The sequence below is a fragment of the Pezoporus wallicus genome, unplaced genomic scaffold, assembly GCF_028554395.1.
Source record: "Pezoporus wallicus isolate ANWC-B61680 ecotype Strahan unplaced genomic scaffold, APGP_CSIRO_Pwel_v1 contig_818, whole genome shotgun sequence".
Lineage (NCBI taxonomy): Eukaryota > Metazoa > Chordata > Aves > Psittaciformes > Psittacidae > Pezoporus > Pezoporus wallicus.
This window is the reverse complement of record NW_026636248.1, coordinates 3,622,230-3,641,029: the sequence shown is the minus strand read 5'-3', so window position 1 is coordinate 3,641,029 and position 18,800 is coordinate 3,622,230. Positions and strand designations below refer to the sequence as shown.

Here is an 18,800-nt window from a genome sequence, read left to right as displayed (position 1 = left end):
AAGTGAGACTAAATGCTGTGGTGAACGAAGGCAGTCAGGCTGCTCCAGAGGTGGGTGGCCCCATGTAGTATGGGCACTTGCCAGGCCAAAGCCCTCAGCCAGGAGGTTAGTGCTCTCAGCAGGCCCTGAAAGCACCATTGGTGAGGCAGGGTTAATGATTGCTGCTAAATGCCTGGGGTTAGCATGCTCCTTATGGGAGCTGCAAGTCCCCAGAGCTGTCCTCACTGATGCAACTACCCCAGGGAGCCTTTCTCCAGGCAGACCTGGAGTCTTCTGTTTTCTCACAGTCTACGGAGCTTCTTGCTTCATGGGCAGAGGTGCAGGTGCTCAAGACTTGGTCCCTTGCATCCCCCACGGCAGGGATCTTCGCTCCCAGCGGACACCTCGGGTGGAGCTGTGTCGAGGTGGAACTCTGCCTCCCACGGAGGTGCTCACTGGGCCGCACTGCAGCCGCGGCCTGCAGCTGATTGGGCTGCTGCTCTGCCTAACGGCGGCAGGAGAGAAAAGGGGAGGCGGGGCGGGTTCTACCCACCGAGGCCGCCCCGCCTCCCTTTCTCTCTTCTCTCCCCGCGGGGTCGGCCTCGGTGGGTAAAATGGTTCGGCGGAGCGCAGGTCGGGCCCTCCGGGTGCTGCTGCTGCCCGCCCGGGCCGCGCCGCTCATGCCCCGGGGACCGGCCGCCTGCTACGGGTAAAAACCACAGCGCCTTCTTTCTTTCTTTCTTTCTTTCTTCCTTCCTTCCTTCCTTCCTTCCTTTTCCGGCTCCCTCGTCCCTCGCTTGGGGAAGGCGGTATTTGACAGGCCCGGGTGGGTGTCACCGCGGTGTGTCTGCGAACAGCGTTTTAGCAGAGGGGGGTGTACACTAGATTGGGGGGCGGTTGACAAAATGGTGGCTCTGAGGTGCTTGCTTCTACTTTCCCTTGTGCTGCAAGGAGCTGTGCTAACAAGCTCCACCACCCCTTCTCGTCACTACCTGTCGCCCTCCCCTCTGCGAGTCCGTTTCCCCCTTGCAACGCTGCCATCGTAAGGCGTTTGCTGGACATCTCCGAGGTAACGAAAAGAATGCGCATTTGTAATGTATATAATACTGCTTATTCTGCAAATCATATTGAGGAAAGTCAGACGTAATACCATGTATTTCACCCACCCCCATTAACCGCACAGATAAAAACTAGGTTGTATGGTAGCACAGCTGGAACAGAAAGGTAGTTCCCAGGGCAAAGCGCAGTACAAGAGCTGCCTACTCTGCGGCTGTGCTGTCTTGGTAAACAGGCAGTATGTATCCAGTGCTTCTCAAGAGCTATAAAAATTAACATTACTAATTCAGTTACAAAATAGTGGGGGGGGGGGGGGGGATCATTTTGTTTTGTTTTAACATGTTTTCCGATTATGCCAACCAATGGGAAATGCAGTCTTTATAAAATCTTGACAGAAGTGACCATGCTAACTGAGCTTACTGAAGTGATTTCATACTCACAGAAACTTGGTGTATTGAAGACCGAATCTGCCTTAGGTGTAGCCACTTCAAGTACAGTTCCTCAGCACTTAAAAACCCAACTCATTTGTTCTTAGTCCAGAAAGTATTGAAAATACTCTCTATGTGAAACTCCTGGACTAAACCTCACACTAAGGCACAATCCTAGAATAAAAAAAAAAAATCACAAGCTCAGCAAAATTCTCAAGCATCTGATGTTAATAATTAATCCTAAAAAAAAAAAAGCAGAACTGTATAAAAAAAAAATCTAGCTTCTGAATCAGGAAAGCAGAATATATATCCCTTGTCTGTTGAAACTGCATGTTGGTAACTTTTTAAGAAAGGTAGAAAGATGGTGATTATTTCTGTTTTGTTAGGAACTTGAAAAGGTTTTGGCAATTATTTATCTGAAGAAAAAAAATCACGTATTTCTGTAAAATTTAGGAAGAGCAAGGTGCTCATTTGCTGTGGTGAGAACTATGATCAAATAAAAGTGTCGAAATGAATGATAAAACAAAAGACTCATAGAATAGTTTGGATTGGAAGGGACCTTAAAGATCATCCAGTTCCAACCCCCCTGCAATGGGCAGGGACACCTTCCATTAGACCAGGTTGCTCAAAGCCCTGTCCAACCTGGCCTTGAACAGTACCAGGGATGGGGCAGCCACAGCTTCTCTAGGCAGCCTGCTCCAGTAACTCACCACAACGTGAACACCATTTGTTTCAGAAGCTATAGAATCATAGAATAGTTAGGGTTGGAAAGGACCTTAAGATCATCTGGTTCCAACCCCCCTGCCATGGGCGGGGACACCTCACACTAAACCATCTCACCCGAGGCTTTGTCCAACCTGGCCTTGAACACTGCCAGGGATGGAGCATTCACAGCTTCCCTGGACAGCCCATTCCAGTGCCTCACCAACCTCACAGTAGAGAACTTCTTCCTTGTATCTAACCTAAACTTCCCCTGTTCAAGTTTGAGCTCATTACCCCTTGTCCTGTCACTACAGTCCCTGTGGGAAAGTCCCTCTCCAGCATCCTTGCAGGCCCCCTTCAGATACTGGAAGGCTGCTATGAGGTCTCCACGCAGCCTTCTCTTCTCCAGGCTGAACAGCCCCAACTTCCTCAGCCTGTCTTCATACAGGAGGAGCTCCAGTCCCCTGATCATCCTCGTGGCCCTCCTCTGGACTTGTTCCAACAGTTCCATGTCCTTTTTATGTTGAGGACACCAGAACTGCACACAATACTCCAGGTGAGGTCTCACAAGAGGAGAGTAGAGGGGCAGGATCACCTCCTTCGACCTGCTTGCTGGTCACGCTCCTTTTGATGCAGCCCAGGATATGGTTGGTTTCTGGGCTGCAAGTGCACACTGAAGCTGGCTCATGTTAACTTTCTCATCAACCAACACCCCCAAGTCGTTCTCTGCAGGTCTGCTCTGAATGTCTTCCCCATGCTGTGACAGAATGAGGTTTCTCCTCTCTGGTATGTTTTTTTCAATATGTTCCTGTGGCTGTGTAAAGCTGTTTTTCTATGCCCATTGTTGCACAGTCAAGATTTTTTTTTCTCGCCTTAAAGTAATTTAACTACATTCGTGAAACCCAAGCACAGTGGTCACAACTGAGTACTTCTCTGCTCCTGGTAACTTATTTAGTCTTCTGTGCACCCATGAAAGGTACATGGGCCATTTAAATCTCACTGCGTTGTTGTTAATACTTAGAAAAAGTAATTATTCTGTGTTCCTTGAAGGACCATGTAGTAATGAGAATTAACTCATTATGTTTTCCTGTTTCTCTCCCCTTCCCCCATCCCTAGTACTTCAATAACATCTGCCAAAGTCCAAGTGAATGGAGTCCACCTGCATTATCAGCAGACAGGAGAAGGAAGCCATGCAGTTCTTCTGCTTCCCGGAATGCTAGGTCTGGAGATTTTGTCTTATCTTTGTAGAGCAAACACCTCCTTCTCCATCCGGTCTCAAACTAGAATGCACAAAACTATTTTATAATATGTTCAACACCTGATTATGGAGCATTGTCATTAAAAAAAAAATTCTACACATGCAATAGATAGGAAAAGGTGGAGTTGTTATGGTCAGTTTACAGTTTTTAAAGATTTCATTTGTCTCACCAGCCACCTTTTATACAATGTCTTGACTGGTGTAGTAGTCACTTGTACTTTTGGATTTAACTGTGCAAAGGGGGTGTCCAGCACAGGTGGCAAATCGCTAAAATACACAAAGTACAGGTGCAAAATAACAGAGTGGGGGAAATCAGGTCAGCTATATTTGTTACACAGACTGAATTATGCGTTCCTTTTTAGAAATCAGGTGCATTCCAATTCAGGTAATAGATATAATGCAGCACTTGCAGATTATTATCATAGTGAAAGAGGCACAGTTGAGACTGACTTTTTGATTAAAAACATATTTTCATGTTTTAATTATTCAGGGCAACATCATTAAGATTCTCAATGGCTTTTTGACATGGACAACAGGTTCTGCTAACTAAGTTGTATCTGTCCATCGAGACCACTGCTTTTGATAACAATCTTTTAAAATTAACAGAGGCACTTCTTTTTTTCTTTTCTTTTTTTTTCTGGTTTCCTGCAGTTCTAAAGAACAATCAGACTTACTAACTGTTTGTGGCAGGCTGTCCATAGAACCATGCTCAGACTAGGGTTTATACTTAACTGAATTGCTGGATCAAAATGGTAGAATGTCAAGAACTGAAGAGCAAGAAACATTTGTTGTTCTTGGCAGCAACATTTTCAAGTGGTTCTTTCTTTCAAAGATTTCTCAAGCACAGGGTGGAAGGAAGTTAATGGGGTGCATTAATAATAATATATTTTAACCTCTCCATTTTAAATAGCTTTTTAAACTGGTAATTCTGTTGCCAATGCTAACTCTTTAAATACTAACAGTGTATTTCTTCAGTTGCAAGTAATGTTATTAGGTGCACATTGCTATTATGCAGTTAACACTATTACAAACAGTAATAGGCTTAGTATCTTTACCATTATTCATTTTATGGTGTAATGGTCTTGCAGATTGAGGGTGAGCTTTACATTCTGATTGTCACATACTTCCCCCTTTGTACTGAGTTTTCTAATATTATTTTCTACTGTTTACAGTATTAACAGACTAATAAGTATGTTGGTAACAAAATAAATGCTTTTAGGTCAACAGAACTAATTAGTCTCTAGACTGTTTGTAAGCTACATTAAAACAAAAGTGATGTTTCTCTTTCTAGATAGAAAAAAACCTAAGAAAACAGCATTCTGATCTACTCTCAGCCTTGTGTTTTAAGTTACAGAATACAGCATAACAAGCATGTGCATGCTAGTGCAGAAGTTCATACAAAGCCTGTGTAAAAATACGTGATTCATATTAGTAAGATTGCATTGGTATTTTTCAAACAACCTGATATTTTGCTTCTGGCTTGCTATTAATTGGTGTTGCAAGAGATCATGCCAGGCTTGTAGTCAGCTCACACAGCGTTCTATACACAGCCTCTTTTATTATTTAGACCAATTGATGGTGAGGAGGAGGTATCCAAGAACATTTCTCCAAGTAAACAAACAAACCCTAAATGCCCTTAAAAGGCCTTTTTAATGTAATAATAGATAACCAATGCGATACTTTATTTACATCATTTGAATGTATTAGATCCGAATAGGTTCTAATCAAGTGGCATGTGATACTGTTACCACATGTCCATAATGCAAATAAGAAATTGCAGTCTTACCTTCTTCATGCTAAGCTATCATTCAAAGATAACTTAGTGCAATAGACTAGAGTATGTTATTTTTTCAGTTCTTTCAAGATCTGAGCCACCAATAAAAGGAACTGTTCTGCATCAGAAAATTGGCTGTATTTGGCATAATTTGGTAATATACATGTTAGAAAATCAAAAGTTAGTTTTATGCTTTTGTGTCAACACTGTCTCCTCGGGCAACAAATCATTTAAAGCTCAGCTTTAAGCGCCAGTATTCTCACAGGAGTGTCTATTGAGTAAGAACAACTGTCTCACACTGTGCTTTTTCACTTACAAATTTGTTGCTAGTCAGTATATTCTTCCACTTTCATGTTTCACCTGTGCTGTCCAGGTAAACAGCAATGGCCATTGTGCTACTGCTTTAAATCTGTTAAAGATAAACCCCTATCCAGGTAACGCATTTTAAGATTCTGTATTAAAGCGTATTTGTAGAACCTAGTTTTTTGTAAGCTTACATACCTACCTGAAATTATTTGCTCTATGCATACCACAGATAGTTCTAAAGATTTTTATTATGGTACTACCTGTCTGAGATTTGCAGTGGTTACAATTAGAGATACAGTATACTTCAGCTGATAGATAATCTCTTTCTTCGAATTAAGACACAAGTTTCTGCAGGTTTTCATTTAGAGTATGTCTACCATGTATTATAGTGGTTACTATAACAGAAAAATTATATGTTTCAGGGAGTAGTCAAACTGATTTTGGACCACAACTTAAGTCCATGAATAAGCAACTTTTCACAATTGTTGCTTGGGATCCTCGAGGATATGGACAGTCCATTCCACCATCACGAGACTTTCCTCTGGATTTCTTTGAGAGGGATGCAAAAGATGCTGTGGATCTTATGCAGGTAAATATATTCTCAGATTTTATTATTTTAGATATATATTTGGGTTTTAAAGCTATTTTCTTTAAATTTAGAGGAGAAGAGTACTGTTAAGCTGGTTGTTTCTAGCAAAGTTATGCAAAAGAGCACACAAATGAAGGCTTAAAACTGAGCAGATGCACACTATTCTAGAAAATATTTTCTTCTTCCATTTCTTCTGCAGTACACATAGAGGTTCAGCAGTGGGAATAAATTATAAAACAATATGTTTTTATTCCAAGACCTGTCCTAAGAGGTTCGCAGCCAAGAACCATGTAAGTTTAGGTAAAGTGTGTATAAAAAACAAAGTCCATGCTAAGTGGCTTTAGCTGAAGGGATTAGAATAGTGTAAGGCTTTTAGAAAAATTTCTAGCGGATAGAATCTTGGCATTTTGCCTTGAGCAGCCCATTTTGAGAGACATTTTATTCTAAACATTAACTTGACACTTTGCATTTTACAGCATGTTACCAAAATAACTTTTGTGAGAAATAAAAGGGCCCCTGTGACCATACCACACCTTAGTAACTAATACAGCTATTGTGATTAGAAAGGATATGACCCAAAGCTATTATTACTTCTCTGTCTTGCAGAATTCTTTATTTCAAATCTGTGTGTTTCTCTTTTCCTTTTTTATTCTTATTTCTCTGTTCCTCTTTTATTATTATTATTTATGTAAGTGCTGACACTTTTTTCTGGTTTAGTTTTAACTAATATTTTGGCTTTGTTACATTAAGCTATACAGTCTTTTTGGAGTTAAGAGAGTTGGTAGACCATTAAAATTCCAGAAATATGAGACAAGATTCAGACACTCCAACTGTATTTCTGTAATAAGCAGTAACCCTGCAGAAACCCATCTGAAACTGGAAGCACAGCCTTCCTGGAGTATTACACGTAGTGAAAGAAAGTAAGTCTGACAGCAGACTCGGGATTAAGACACAGTTTTGCCCTCTAACCATAAATGCAATCTCTGCACCGTAATGCACCGATTTCTTCTGCTACAGTAACAAAGAAAATAACAATGCTGCCATGGATAGGTGACAAACTTTCAGTCTAAATGGTTGTAACCCCCTTTCCTGCCTCTGTTCAAATATTAATAAATGCAAAATAGAAAACAGATCTGTGCCCAAAGAGAATGTAAGCATGTAGCTTCCAGTTAAACAAGACAACAGCCTACCAATCTCTAAAGCTGCCTAAACAAATAAGACAAAACATCCTGCTTTTTTGAAGATGTTTATTGATATAAGCATATAATAACAAATTATTAAAGTCTTCCCAAGCATGGGTAACTTGCTTCTATTTTAGTGTAACATGAAGGATAGCACAAATCTCAAGGAATTATCCCAATTAGGATTTGGAGAATAAAACAAAGTCATAACTTCTTCAGAGGGCTTATGGTTTAGATACATTATCTGGCCTACACTTAGCAAAAAACCCGTCCATATAGGTGGGCCTTCAGAACCCTTATTCTAGGCTTCTTCAGATTCTGGTGCCTCTGCTCTAGGAGTGAGTCCTGCAAGGTTTCTGTAAAGTAACAGAAAGATGAAATTTTTCAGAGTGTTCAGCACTTTGATGCATATGGCACTGCTCTGTACCAATGTATGCATTCTGTGAAGGAGTTTGCATGAAATAAAAGGAGTATAATCGAAATAAGTCCGCTTTGCTCCACTCCAAATGCCTAATGCTAGCAAAGGCAAATACCATTAAACCAATTATTATGGAAATAATTAGTGTTGATATTTTAAAAGTTCTTACTCTTCAGCCCTACCGTCCTAGTGAAAGGATGAGCTTGGACTTCTCTAAGTTTTGGTAAACCAACTGCAACCCTTACTTGCGATATACTCCCTGTGATCTAATGAAAGCACACAGTGCAGAGCACTGTTTTATTGCAACTCACTGTTGTAAGTTACTTGTCACAGCACGTGTGATTGCTTGATTGCATTTCACATAGGTCTGAATGGAGCATGTGATTTCAAAAGAGATTTTGCTCACTTACAGGGGAAAGCCAGCACAAAATCACCCACAGATTCAGCTGTACAACCAGCTGTCAGGTTGTTGCCAGTGTTAGGTAGAGGCCTGTACTGTAAGGACCTCCAGATCAAAGCAAGCAAACATGCATACCATATCCGACACATCTATTACATCACAGGGTTTTTTTGGAAAGCTGCAAAGGATAGATTAAATTCCTCCTGCTGGAAAGGCATCCTGAGAACCCAAAGAATACATCAAGATAATGCCTAGTAAACAAGAGAAATACTAGAGGTAAATGTATTTCAGCTGAAGCACTGGCAAAAACCCTGGCATGAGGAGCAACGGTTTTAATCAGCTATTCCACCCATCAGCCAGCACAGAGATCCATAATTTGCTATTGGTGGTAGGGGAACAGCAGCAGCAACAGCAAATACTTCAGCTTTACAAGCACTCCTGCCAACTCGTGAAACTTGCCTAGACACTAGTAACCCTTCAGCAGCATGGTAGTGAAAGTGGGTCACAAAGTCTACTTTTTCAACTGCTGAAAATCAAGTTTTTATTTTCTTGCCGTCAGCTCTTACGTTACATATCCTTTTCTTTCCCGTACCATATTTCTTTTCTGTTCAGTAATTACAGCTTAGTAGAGTGAAACCTAATATTGCACGATGCTACAGTAAACCTAACCAAGGAAGAAGCCAAAACCAGAAAAGCCTTGTAGTGATAAAAGTTTGCTAGGTATCAAGCTGACTGATAAGGTTATGCCTCACTTGAGTGTTAAGTTTACAAGCAGACTAGAATCTGCTTTTTCTCTCTTTGTAGTTGTTTCTCTCATTGCCTGCCTTTTTGTTTTCTTCTGTCAAAAACAAAAAAACAAAACAAAACCAGGCCTGTACTTACAACAGCAAAACACTGAGCACCAGCACAACTCATCCAATTCACTTGCTTTTTCTTTCCTCTGAAAGTGTATCTATCTCCCTTAATCACATCTAAAAAGCTGTAATTTCTGACACCCCCACCCCAACAAACAAAACATACACCTCCTTTGAAACTTTTGTGTTTGTTTGCAAGTGTTCACAAGCTGAGTCTTCTATATACAAAACTGCAAATACTGCTTAACCATTGAGTATCACCCCTGCACAACCTTCAGATGCATTTGCTCCCGAGTGCATTTACCTTCCCCACTCTTAGCCCACTGAACCTGGAGTACTGTGTGCAGTGCTGGTGTCCTCAACATCAAAAGGACATGGAACTGTTGGAACAAGTCCAGAGAAAGGCCACAAGGATGATCAGGGGACTGGAGCACCTCCCGTATGAAGATAGACTGGGGCTGTTCAGCCTGGAGAAGAGAAGGCTGCATGGAAACCTCATAGCAGCCTTCCAGTATCTGAAGGGGGCCTATAGGGATGCTGGAGAGGGACTTTGCCACAGGGACTGTAGTGATAAGACAAGGGGTAATGAGCTCAAACTTGAACAGGGGAAGTTTAGGTTAGATACAAGGAAGAAGTTCTCTACTGTGAGGTTGGTGAGGCACTGGAATAGGTTGCCCAGGGAGGTTGTGAATGCTCCATCCCTGGCGGTGCTCAAGGCCAGGTTGGACGAGGCCTTGGATGAGATGGTTTAGTATGAGGTGTCCCTGCCCATGGCAGGGGGTTTGGAACCAGATGATCTTAAGGTCCTTTCCAACCCTAACGATTCTATAATTCTATGAATGTCACACACACAAAATCCTCTCTTGAGTCACCAGCTGGTCTTCCCTACCGCAGATTGCGGTATATGAGGAAACAAGGGTTTCAAATTCTAGTGGAAAGCATTGTACAAGTCAGAATGAATTAAGGTCTTGCTTGTCATATTTTTTGCCCTAAGTCTTCCTTTTTGAGGAGGAGGGATTTCATTATTAATGTTTTGAATTGCAATTCAGCATGAAGTAACTGCTAAAATGTACACTTAAAGGCTTCAGAAAACGTGAATCGGGGACTAAAACTTGATACAATCCAGTAGCAAATATTTTACATTTTGTTGTTGTTGTTACAGAACAGACTGATAAATTAATAAATAAAATAAATCAATCATAAACTTGTCTTTTTCTTGAATTCATCTGGGTCTTGGATTACCTACCATCCCACACTGTGATAGTTTTTGCCTGCTTTATATTAAGAGAATCCACAGATACCATCAGGCTCTCTGAAAATGTCTTTACTTTTGGTTGTAAATAGGTATTTCTTTATTTCAAGAGACCTTTTTTAAATGCAGCAAGAATCTAATATGGCTACTGCCTGTTTCTGTAACTAGCTGTGGAAAATTGGAAGGGCAGGTATAGTTTCTTGTTTTCTAAATATTTGACCTTTTCTTAAGTATTTTTGTGTAGAAGGAAGTGTATTTGTTCTGATGATGAAAGTTAACTATAGATTAGCTATGTAGTGTTGTGTCGAAATCTGTACAGTTAATTTTCAAGAATTATTTGATACTTGCTTATAAAACCAGCTGATGATTTGCATATAATTTTCTTATACAAATCAAGGCATTGAAATTTAAGAAGTTCTCTTTGCTGGGGTGGAGTGATGGTGGAATTACAGCACTCATTGCAGCTGCAAAGTATCCAACTCTTATCCACAAGCTGGTTGTCTGGGGAGCAAATGTCAGCGTTACTCAAGAGGATGTGAGAATTTATAATGGTACGTACAAACTGAATATCGTATCCTAAATAAATTGTTTTCATTTCTTCTTGACCTAGGAATCTTAGTCATGTAATAACTAAGTGGCTACAGAGTGGAGGACACAATAAAACTAAAGAAACAAGACACAAAATTCACTAAGTAGCTAAGTATAGGGATAGATGAAAGTGTTAGTGAGAAACTCCCTAACAATTACTCTAGTGGTAATATAATAGAATTTGTAACAAGTCTTTCCTAACTTACACTACTGAAAAAGCATAATAGCTTATCAGTCATTTTCAGCAAATCAAATTTTTATTGCTGTAACAAATTCCTAAAACTAAATACCTAATAATATTATTGACCCTAGGCTTAGTTTCTTTTCTCACATCTTGCACAACCTTCAGACAAGGTCCACAGAAAATCACTGGGCTAGCACATAACAGCTTTTGCCTCTAGGGCCTATATAATACAAGAGCAGTAAGAAAACAAGCTCATACCATTTGAGTACAGGAAGCAAATGAATCATTCAAAATGTCCCAGGATGCCTTTCTAATTTGCATTCCTTTGAAGTTAATTATTGTGGTTACAAAACCTTTCCAAAGTGAAAAAACATGGGATTTCTGATACTTGTTCTACTTATATGAAATAGAATCAGATCACTTGGCACTCTAAAGGAAAATAGCAAAAACTGCTAGTGAACTCAGAAAGGGACCATATTTCCTTTTGCAATTAGGAATTAAGAGTTAACTATGCACGCTCTCAACAAAAATCACCTAGTATAGTTTAATTTTAGTGATTGGAACTTGATTTATACCAGTTGTGAAATCTAGCTGGCTGGCTTCAGCAAATTACAAGTATAAATACGTATTGCACAGGTGTACTTACCTATACTAAAGCACTTTCAGTGGTAGTAGTATACTTTTTAGTTCAGTAAAAAAAGTTATTTTTAGTTCTGTAAAAGTGCTGCTTTATTTCTTTAGATGCTTTTATATTTATATAATTATAAAATGCATATCAGTTAGTATTAGCCAATAGGCTAAAATGTAAAAAACCAAACCAAACCAATCACACCCCCCTCCAAACAAACAAAAAAAAAAGAAATAAAAAAAGAAGTCTTACTTTACATGGAGCACCTACAGCAGTGCTGACCTTTGGCCTCTTCATGGACTGTTGCTTTCAATATCTCTCTGTGTGTGATGGCGTTCAGAGAGTACCAGCACAAACCTTCTACAGCTGGCCCATCAGTGCACCTCAGTTGCATGGTAGCAGAGAAAGGTATTTGTTTGGTAGCCTGTGTCCTTTCAATATTGGCTTCCCCAACCCCCTCCCCTTTTTAAATTAAGGCTAGCCACAAAGATAAAACTGCAGTTTCTAGAAGAGAAACAGCTGTTCAGTAACAGGTTGCCTGGGGTGAGCAAACTCATTTCCGATCAGATGCTGTTAAAAACACTTCCAGTCACTGCTACCTTGCTCATTTGGCTGAGCAAGTTGCGCTCGGTAATTAACATCTCACTCCTTTCTTCCCTTAATTCCCATTTGAAACCAATTAAAAGCTCATCTAGTGGCGTATATTGCAGTTTGACAACCTAGTACTCAGGTCTCTTTCAGGTTCTCTGCTATGCCAACGTTATTTTGGGCTTTATCAATAGAGACTTGTACAGCTGAAGTATGGTTCAGTGAAAGTCAGCCTTGTGGGTATCTGGTTTGTGAGCAGTACTGAACTTCTGAGGGGAAAAGTTTAGTAAATCTGATAAATAAATACCTAGAATGTCAGATTATTTGTACAGCTTTAGCCAGCCTGCCATGAGTCACAGGACTCTGAGTTGCTTGTTTTCCTGTAAGACTATGGCAAATGTACCATGATGTCATCCTGCTGGAATGTGTTAGTAAGAGCTTTCTTCCTCTGAATATCTGAATATTGGTAGAAGCTATGGAAGAAATTCCATCCATGAGCCAAAGAAAAAGGCTGAAGGATATAAAAATGAATTGCCAGCTCTGGCACACAGTTGTAAAACAGACCCCGTCTTATACAAAAGTACCTCCTTAAACTCCTTTTCTGCAAGCCTTCCAAAAAGAAATGCTCCATCCCTGGCAGTGTTCAAGACCAGGTTGGATGAGGCCTTGGGTGATATGGTTTAGTGTGAGGAGTCCCTGCCCATGGCAGGGGGGTTGGAACTAGATGATCTTAAGGTCCTTTCCAACCCTAACTATTCTATGATTCTATGATTCTATGATTCTAAGTTCTAGGACAGAGTCCTTTGATTATTGAGCATGGGTTTTTTTTTCTGTTGTTCCTTGTAACCTTGTAATAACAAGAGGCTCTTCTGCAACTCAGAAATACTCCAACAGAGATTGTAAAACTACTTTATTTTCTGTACTATGAACTATTCAAAACCATTCAGTACAGTTTCTAGTTTGAAATACACATCTGCAATTTAGTTCAAAAATTTACTCGTATCAGTATTGGGTTACACCTTCTTGCTGGGAAGGACTTAACATATTTCAATGTTATTTTATGCAGGCATCAGAGATGTTTCAAAATGGAGTGAAAAGGTCAAGAAACCCCTGGAAGAGATGTATGGGCATAAGTACTTAGCAAAAACCTGCGAGGCTTGGGTAGATGGAATATCTCGCTTTGCTGAAAATACAGATGGTAAGGCTTTTACAACGCTAAACTGAAGCAATTATAGTAGCAGCCAGTTCTGGATGAAAAAAACTAACAGTACTCCTAGCAGCCAGTAAAAGAAGGACTCTGAATACGGCATTAAAAGCTGGGTCTGACTCACACTCATAAATAAAGCAGTTATTTTGTAGATTGTTCACAGAACCAGCAAGGTACGGGAGGAAAACAATTTATAGGAAGCATTAGCTGATGAGTCTCTCCTCTTCTACCATCACAAAACAACATTATTAAATCATTGCTTTTGTACAGACTGAACAGGAGGGATTCTGCTCAAGCTTTTTTCTCCTCTCTCAGTGTCAAAGGATCAGCTCTTAGTGACAATGTTAAGTATCCCCAAAGAGAGATGTGTTCACTCCAGTTTCTGCAAACAGGAGCTGAAGCACAATTTCAAACCTAGTGTATACAAGTTAAAAAAGAAGGAAGTTCAGATTTGGGGAACTCAAGATTAACAGAACAATTTCAAAACCCAATATTTACACAACTTAGGTGTTTAAAAATAAAAATTAAAAAAAGAGTAGTTAAACTAGCCAATTATTAAATGTTTATCTTTGAAGATTTCTGCAATTATTCTACATAGACTTTTGCAGCCAAGGATATCGTGAATAATAACCTGCTGTTCTGTTTTAATTCAGAGGAAAAATGCTTTTAATTTGCCTAAAGCAAAAATACATAATGTACCCAATACATAAAACAAGGAGCCTGTAATTCTCTTATACACGTTTTCCCTTAGCTCTCAGAATGAAAGACAGAAGGTGACATATGTTAACAGCAGGTACTACAGGGAAAACATTCCTTTGATTCTTTTTTTTTTTCCAAAAAGTTTTGTATGGGATCAGCAACATGGTATTAGAATTTCTCCCAGTAGAGTGATGTAACAAATTAGGATCGGATTTTGTTTTACCCTTTCTAGAATACATCTCCTTAAAACTAGTTTATTTTTAAGTCCAAAGCCCAGGCTGGTGAAACCCTGGCTGTGATATCTTTCTACTGTCTGCACATACTTCAGACACTCTTGAGATGGAGGTGACTGTGGAAAACAAGCCACCTGGAAGCATGTAACAAGAACCTGAATTACCTAGATACTGTAACTGGGTCAGATATTGGGAGAAGTCTATAGCATTTGCTAAAAAGATGAGTGATTATCAGGCTACGTGTTCTTTTCCAGACATAGCTTGGGGAGGGCAACTTTAGACTACAAGCAAGCCTCCCTGGAATTAAAGACATGCTGCACAAAAGGTGCAGATGTGGCAAATACAAGCAAAGGGGTTAGTAAAGCCCATCAGAAAGAAAAGGAGGGCAGCAAAACCTTTGTTGGTCAAAAACTCAACTTGACTTCTTTTTGAGAAATAGACTATTCACCCTAAAAAGGAGAGCTTTCAGTGTGAAATGCCATAAGAGATGAACTTTTAGAAGGTGCTACACTTAATAAAACTAAGTTGCATAAAGCTGCAAAATTCAAGATTCTTCTCGCTTTTCTATGGTTTTGGAGTAAATATAATCTAGTGGTTATAGTACAAAACAGTTTCAGGACTGGAAACTGGGAAATAATAATTTGACTACCAACTCTGTCCTTGGGTAAATATCCTAAAGTTATTTGTTACATGTTCTGAAAAATAGTCAACATTTGTGTAGATGTTTTAGAACTGTATGTAACCAGTAGAACTGCAAGACTATATAAATAACCAAACAATTGGGAAAATTGTGGAACAGTATATGACTTTAGAGCTAAGGGAAGTGTAGCATATATGAGCATTAACTGTAAACTGTTGGTAGCTGCAAGGAGACAACTACAAATAGCACAAAGTTAACACAAAGATAAATGGAACATAAAACTCATTGAGTTTGTTTTGACCAAAGATTCTCTTGTGAGAGCATGGAAAGCGAGGCAGTTTGGGAACTAGATTACTAACGAGGAAAAAAGAAAGGAAAATAGAAGTCTTTAAGAATATAAGTTACTTCTCATGAGATTAAAGAAAGCATTGAGGTTCTGTAAGGTGAATGGGCAGGGAGAATAATCTTTGAATAGTTTTAGTACAATCTGTATTAAATGGTTATTCATTGCAGACAGCTAGGGGTCTAGAATACAACAGCATAAGCATGAATACAACCTAAGGTAATTTGTTGGTAAAAGTAGCAAAGGTTGTAACCTGATAACCAATGTAACAAAATGTAGCATTAACATGAACGCAGTGGGACTCTAAGGCTGAAAAGAACAAAGCCAGGAGAGAGATGCATGTATTTGCTTTGAACAGCCAAAGGCAGCCTGGGGGGAATGTGGGAGAGCACTGCTTCATTCTATCTAGCCATTTGTGCTGGCAACCATTAATGAAACAATTTCGAGTGAAGTAACATTTTGGAGAAAGAAACATTAATTATAGTCCTGATTACATAGTTCTATAAATTCACTGCATGCTAGCCATAAAGAGGGGCAATAGCTAGAACCCAGTGAAATTCACAGTCCTTTACAGAAGCAGTTTCAGCCTTTCGTACTATTTTAAAACAAAGCGTGATTTTCATTTGTTTTCACCTTAGGTAATATCTGCCAAGAGTTGCTGCCAGATATTAAATGTCCCACATTTATAATTCATGGTGAGAAAGACTGTTTGGTTCCACAAGCTCATGCAGAATACATTCATAAGCACGTCAAAGGCTCTCGGTAAGTTATATGGTAGAGTAGTTATAAGCCGTTGTTGAAGAAATGAAGCGGTTCAAACCCACAGTGTAAAACAAAATAAAGTATTTGAACAAGTTGTCTCTGCCATAAACAGAGCTATTCTAGACTTCCCTATAAAGTTACAATGCAAAGAATGTAGCTGGACTTTTCTTACAATATAGAAAGTGTAATATTTGAATAAGCTCCTTCTTAAAGTCCTCCAGGAGAAATCAAGCAAGATCTTTTTCCTCTTGCCACTTCACATGCAGAACCAGTCCCTAGCATTTGTTGAAAAAAGCAAAGTTCTTCTGTTTCTGTTAGGGCCATTGCATTCCTTTTGCTGCAAGAGACCTTGTTTCTGTCCCTATCAGTAGACCAATGAACTTAAACGCTGTGAATGGAGAGAGACTCTCAGTTACTGGAGGGAAGCAGAGAATACTGATATTTGTTCTGCCTTGTTGATGTGAACAACCACCTCAAAAGTTGTTTTTTTCCAACTGTCCTAGGAATTTTGAGTGAAAAAATGAGTTGTATGTTTTCCTCTAAGTCAGCCCCACTGCTCATAAAAATGCATTACACCACAGGGAAGATGAGAACAAGAGATCTTTCTGGTGATCACATACAGGTGTTTTATGGCATGTCTGCTAGTTAATTACTCCCACATGCCCTGATCAGAGCTCCTATAATCCTGTTAGGTCTCACTGAGCTCTGAAATGCTCCAGAGGCTAAGGGAAGTAAAAAAAAAAAAAGTAGGCAGTGATCTAATAGCTTCTATTTGGAAGACAAACCAAGGAGAAAACTGTTAGAAGTTGGTATCCAATAAAATGTAAATTGATTCTTTGCATGTCTTTGTGCTGAAGTGTTCCCCTCTATTTTTCAGAAATCAGACTAATTTTGTTCTCAGAAATTAATACTGAGGTACACGGTCCCATTCTTCTCTTGTTGCACTGGAAATGACATGGTCTATTATAAAGCAGAAGGGAAACCTTAAATTTAACATATTTTCATTAACACATGCTTTTACCATGAAAAAAGAAAGCAAGCTTTTCTTGCTTTTATTTGTATCTAGCAGTAAAGTAGAAACGGCTTCTGACAATTGTAGTGCAAAACATTGCTTATTTCTCTCATGGCAAGAGTAAGCCATGATTCTGTATTTGCATGGCTAGAGTTGAATCGCATTGCAGTGGCTTAACAGCAGTAGCAAATAGCATACATACTGCTATAGGTTTGTGCACCTCCATGCTGCTTGGTCTTTGAAGAAGCAGACAATGTAGTGCAGACAGAAGTACTAGAAGAGCTGGACATGTTCACACACTATTGTTCTTTTCCATAAGACAAAACAAAACTGGTCACCACCAACAGGGGAGATTTAGGTTAGATATAATAAATTATTTATTATGAGGATGGTGAGGTACTGGAAGAGGCTGCACATAAAAGTGGGTAGTGCTCCATCCCTGGCAGTGTTGGATGGGGCTTTGAGCAACCTGGTTTAGGGTGAGGCATCCCTGCCCATGGCAGGGGGTTGGAACTAGATGACCTTAAGGTTCTTTGCAACCCAAACCATTTTATGATTCTATGATAAGAACAAAGATACCCCTTGCTATAGTGGGGCTTAGATGACATGAAGACAACACAGTAAAGTACCAATCAAGATGGCTTTAGCTCTGTTGAAATTGCTTAGTATGCAAAAAGATCAAATAATTTCTTTCCCACACACGTGAAGAAATGGCAGAGGTACATACCTGCTGTGTAAAGTTTTTCCCAGATGGGAGGCAATGGCAAGTAGCATTTTAGGCATGTCACACTTGTATCAGTATTACAAAGATTTAGCCTTCTTCACAGATAGCTATAACAAAAGTTTAGAAGTAAGAAATCCCAACTTCCCTTTTTACTTTAATGGCTGAATGTGTTAGTTTTAGATTGGTTTGTTTTGTTTTTTTTTTGCAGACATATTACACAAAGTTCAAATGCTAATTTAGTTTCTGTGGTGACGTGAAATCTAAATTTCTGTAGCGATCTCTTCAATGCATTCACTGCCCAGCATAACCCCTCTTCTCCAAAAGAGGAAAGAACTCAGGTACTTCACATACCTTTTGAAGATGCATCCTGCTCGCATAACTTTTGGAATCTTATCTTCTTTGCTGACCTTCAGAAAGGTTCCTAGAAACTAGGACTGGGACACAAAAATCGGTTTTAAGCTTAGTTTATCCGCCCCAAAGTGGGGCGAGTAGTATGTCCTTTTTGCTTCAACTGTTGCTGTGATTCATATTCTGAAACACATACGGACAATACTGAAGAGTTACTTCAGTTCTGTACTTGGGTAAACAAGAGCAAGGAAAAGGCAACAAATATTATAATTACCTATGCTCACAGAATAAAACATATATTCAGTGTCTGATTTTCTCTTTTAAGGCTGCTTCTGATGCCAGAAGGAAAGCATAATCTACACCTGCGTTTTGCAGAGGACTTCAACAGAGAGGTGGAAGACTTCCTACGCTGAAAAGAGTAGGAAACAACCTGGAGGTGTTTCTTTTTGCTTTGTTTGGGAATTCTAGTAGGCTTTCAATTTTCATTCAAGTTACAGGAAGGCTTGAATCCTGTAATTAAAAAAATGTGAAAGATATTTGCATGAAAACCATAATTTTGATAAAATGTAAGCCTCTCAGTAGATCAGCGTGCACCACTGTGCTGCAAGATTTGACATGTTTTTAAACTTATGTTAAGAAAGACAGAA

General features: G+C 39.5%; 1 protein-coding gene across 1 annotated transcript; it reads left to right on the top strand.

Moving 5' to 3' along the window:
• The first annotated feature begins 547 nt into the window (after positions 1-547).
• On the top strand, positions 548-18,689 carry BPHL (biphenyl hydrolase like). The gene is made up of 7 exons (XM_057399336.1): positions 548-688; positions 3,282-3,385; positions 5,926-6,092; positions 10,595-10,748; positions 13,252-13,383; positions 15,946-16,069; positions 18,479-18,689. The coding sequence occupies exons 1-7, from the start codon at positions 594-596 to the stop codon at positions 18,564-18,566; spliced, it is 864 nt and encodes a 287-aa protein (XP_057255319.1). The 5' UTR covers positions 548-593; the 3' UTR covers positions 18,567-18,689.
• Positions 18,690-18,800: the final 111 nt, after the last annotated feature.